At 52.1% G+C, this 4,124-nt stretch overlaps 1 protein-coding gene across 3 annotated transcripts; it reads left to right on the forward strand.

Annotated features, from left to right (window-relative positions):
• The first annotated feature begins 2,237 nt into the window (after positions 1 to 2,237).
• Positions 2,238 to 3,823, forward strand: EMC4 (ER membrane protein complex subunit 4). 3 transcript variants are annotated; one of them, XM_042788121.1, is made up of 5 exons: positions 2,238 to 2,407; positions 2,494 to 2,593; positions 2,751 to 2,904; positions 3,464 to 3,519; positions 3,625 to 3,823. In XM_042788121.1, the coding sequence occupies exons 1-5, from the start codon at positions 2,340 to 2,342 to the stop codon at positions 3,688 to 3,690; spliced, it is 444 nt and encodes a 147-aa protein (XP_042644055.1). In that variant the 5' UTR covers positions 2,238 to 2,339; the 3' UTR covers positions 3,691 to 3,823. The 3 variants fall into 3 exon arrangements, with proteins under 3 accessions (XP_042644055.1, XP_042644054.1, XP_042644056.1); XM_042788120.1 differs by having other exon boundaries at positions 2,292 to 2,407; positions 3,464 to 3,624; positions 3,739 to 3,823; XM_042788122.1 differs by lacking the exon at positions 2,494 to 2,593 and having other exon boundaries at positions 2,327 to 2,407; positions 3,464 to 3,624; positions 3,739 to 3,823.
• The last annotated feature ends 301 nt before the right edge of the window (positions 3,824 to 4,124 follow it).

Below are 4,124 nucleotides of genomic sequence, written 5' to 3' on the forward strand. Positions count from 1 at the left end.
GGGAGGAATATAGGGTGAGGAGCCAAACAGGAAGAAAGGTACAGAGAGGAGGGTGGGGAGAGGGATTAAAAAAATCAAACCAAACCAAAACCAAGAAGTCAAAAAGCAACCTTAAGTGAAAAAAAACAAAACAAAACAAAACAAAACCACAAAAAACAACACAAAGAACCAAGCCAAAATACTAGCCTAAGAAATAAAAAAAAAAGAAAAAAGTAAAAAAAATTTAGAAATCAAATACCCCAAGAGATAAAAATTTTAAAATAAAGTCAAAAAACAATGCCTAAATTAAAAAAAATCTGAATAACCCTCCCAAGAACTAATACACCAAAAGATGCTCCCCTCCTGAAAAAAAAAAAAAACAACCCAAAAGACCAAAATAATCCAAGAAATTAAAATATCCCAAGACATTAAAAAAAAAATAAAATAGCCCACAGTAGAGGAAAAAAAATGAAATAATTAAAAAACACCCAAGAAATCAAAACAACCCCATTGCGAATGGATGATATAGATTGCTAAAGAACCACCACAAAAGGTACTAGCAAAAGTGGTTTTATTGAAATACGATGTTGTAAAACTGCAACTCAACGAAGTTCAATGGCAGAGTTCACTCTATACTGTACCACACAATCATTTGAAGAATGATTCAAAACTAGCAAGACTGAGTCAAAGTTACCAAGACAAAAATCAGAGTTAGCAAGACACAAATCAGAGTTAGCAAGACACAAATCATATACACAGTAAAAATTCATGCACAATACCGGTTGCTTACCAAAGATCTGTTTTTGCTGAAAGGTCTCTCTGCCTTGAGATGCAACCTTGAGAGGTGTCTTGTTGGAGAATGGCTCAGAGACAAGAGTCCTGAGCCCACCGAGCAATTGTACGATCAGAGCCTGTTCTAAGGGCTGATGCTACCTCGCTGATGCTGGGCCTCACTAGGGTTTGCCTGCAGCTGCTGATACATGAGGAATGTCAAGGATGCTTTGGCCTTGTGTACCGTGGTGTGTCGAAAACAGGAATTAGAAATAGTGGCATGAGAAACTTAGTGTTATGAGAAGCTTGTGCTGTTAGCTAACTGCAAGTAGGTGGACTGTGTGAATACGACCTTTAGAGGTTAAGCCAATCAGCTAGTGACTAGTAGGCATAATAATTATCATTGTCTGTATAAATATATGTACCCTGGACCAATAAAGACACACGTAGATTGATGCTCTATCACCCACATTGAACCCGTCTCAGCGTGTCGTTCTTCCGTGGCTCCGCAGTGTCCCAGTTCACGGTGGAGTCACCACCATGGAGCCAGGCTGCTTAGCTGGGAGAGGCCAAAGATGGCTCACTTTAGCCTGTCATATTTATGGAATAAAGTGGTTGGCTTGTATGTATGAGACTCCTTGTACCCACAACTTTCTTTGTTCCTTGATAAATGAGTCTTGGAAAAGCCATCTACTATTCATGTGTTAATAACATGAACAGTGTTCCAACCTTATATGCACTTATGCTCACTGTGTCACTCTGCTCCTCTGTGGGTTTTCAGACAAGACTGAAACTGGAGGAGTTCTTCACCCATTTAAAGCTCAGGCCTTTACCTCCTTTGGAGCCTGTACCAAACTACTGCTACTTTGGTTAAGGGGTTGAGTGCATCTGTCACTCATGTGCATCTGTCACATGTCCCCCAAAAAATCAATTTAAAAAAACAAAAAAACAAAAACAACAAAAACAACCAACCAACCAAATCACTCTCAGAAAATCAAAATAAACCCTGCAAGAAGTTAAAAAGAAGAGAAGCGATGAAAACAGTAATGGCCCCAAAGAAGTCAAGAAACACTGACCTAACAAATATAGTAAAAAAAAAAAAAATCATTCCTAAGAGATTTAAGAATAAAACAAAAAAACAACCCCAAGAACTTTAAAAAATTAAAGAAAAACCCAAACAACCAAAGGGGGGCGCGGGGGGTTTCAGGGGGAGAAGTGAGAAGGAGAGAGCGGACAGAGGGCAGCCAGTAAGTGAAAAGCGCCGAACTCCCGTTCCCCCCCACAGCAGCCGCGACCGCGCTGCATCTGCGCATGCGCCAAGGGCCGCGCGGAGCCGCTCGTCACAGGCTCCGGGCGGAACGCTTGGCCCCGCACCGCAGTTCCGGGGTGGAAGGGACCGGGTGGGGGGCTGTGGGGCGCGGGAGTGTTATGCGGCTGCTGTCTTGTGTGGGATTTCTGTGAGGATCCTATGGAGCTCCCCTATGGCGCTGCTATGTGGCAGGGAGCTCTGCTCCTCCGGGCGCCGGGGGCCCCCCTCACGTGACACCCCATGTGACATGTGATATCTTCCTTGTTCCGGCGCTTTCAAGATGGCGGCGGCGGTTAGGGGTCGGCGGTTCAAGTGGTCGCTGGAGCTGGCGGCGGCGGCGGGGGGGCGGTGAGGCCCGGGACGTTGCGGGGGCGGGGATTTGGGGGGGTCCAGGGGTCTCCCCGGCCTCACCCGCTCAACTCTGTTACCCCCAGGCCTCGCGGAGCCGCCGAAGGCCGCGGGCCGCTGGGGTTCGCCGAGCGGCAGCTGGGGGAGGGCGGCGTCCACGAGAGCGACAAAATCCTCATGGAGAAGGTGGGCGGGGGGGGACCTCGCGGGGAGGGGGTAGGGAGGGACTCCCCCCGGACGCCTGGGTTCCCGGGGGGGATGGTCCCTGTACCAAATGCCTGGGTCCCGTACGAGGGCGGTCCCCCCCACATCCCGAACGCCTGGGTGACCTCTTTCCCTGCAGCGCTGCTGGGACGTGGCACTGGCGCCGCTGAAGCAGATCCCCATGAACCTGTTCATCATGTACATGGCCGGCAACACCATCTCCATCTTCCCTGCCATGATGGTCTGCATGATGGGCTGGCGCCCACTGCAAGCCCTCATGTCCCTCTCAGCCAGTGAGTACAGCCCCATGCAGGTGACGGCTCCCCGGGTGTCCCCCCATGGCCATCCCCCTTCCATGTGACAGTTGCCCCACATACCTGCAGCAGTCCCCTGCCCTGCATCTCGCCCTGCAACACTCATCCCTATATAGCCCCCAACAGTTGTCCCAACAGCAACCCCTGCCATGCATGTCCCTCTGCAACAGTTGCCCCCATGTCAGCCATCCCCACGTGTCCCCCAACAGTTGTCCCTATGAGAGCCACCCCCACATCAGTTTCCCTACATGTCCCCAGACAGTTGCCCCCAAACCATTTGTTCCCATGTGTCTGCCAGCAGTCAACCCCCCATCACTCGCCCTGTGCATCCCCCTACAGTCATCCCCATGTTGGTCACTCCCACACCTCCCCCAGCAGTCACCCAACAGCAACCCCTGTGCCATACACCCTCTGCCTCCTCCATGGTGCTCTCCTGCCACTCGCCACTCATTATGACCCCTGGTCCTCTGTGGTGTGAGGGGTGCGGAGTGGGTGACAGTGACAGGTCCCCCCCCATCTGACCCTGTCCTCCCCACAGCGCTGAAGGCACTGGAGAGCTCAAGCCGGCGGGCACTGCAGGGGCTCGTGTTCCTGGTGGGTAATGGGCTGGGGCTGGCGCTGGCCCTCTACAAGTGCCAGGCCATGGGGCTGCTGCCCACCCGCCCCTCTGACTGGCTGGCCTTTGTTGCCCCCCCGCAGGTGCGCCCAGACACTGGGGTCCCCCTGCCCCTGCTGCCCTGGATGCCAGGGTTCCCCCTGGCCTGAACACCAGGATCCCCCCATTCACTTCCTTTCTCTCTCTTCCCTTGGCAGCGGATGGAGTTCACTGGGGGGGGCCTGATCCTGTGACCCAATGTGCCCACCAACTAATAAAGGCGATGGCAGGCTGGTGACTTTATTTCTGGGTGGAATTCTAAGGGTTTTGGGGGCCCAGCCCAAGGAGACACCAGGACAGGTCAGAGCAAAAAATTGGTGGTGTGTGCTGGGAGCACTGAGACCTGTACTGGTAGTGCTGGCACCCATCCTGGGAGTGTACTGGAGGAGCACTGAATCCTGTACTGGGAGTGCCCTGGGAGCCTTGACTGCCACACTGTGTGCACTGCAGCTGCACTTGGCACCACGGGGCACTTACTGGGAGCCTTAGACCCTTGAGGGCCACGCTGAGAGAGCACTGGAGCTGCACTTGGAGCATCAGGGCC

The sequence above is a fragment of the Tyto alba genome, unplaced genomic scaffold, assembly GCF_018691265.1.
Source record: "Tyto alba isolate M040663 unplaced genomic scaffold, T.alba_DEE_v4.0 Super-Scaffold_13, whole genome shotgun sequence".
NCBI lineage: Eukaryota > Metazoa > Chordata > Aves > Strigiformes > Tytonidae > Tyto > Tyto alba.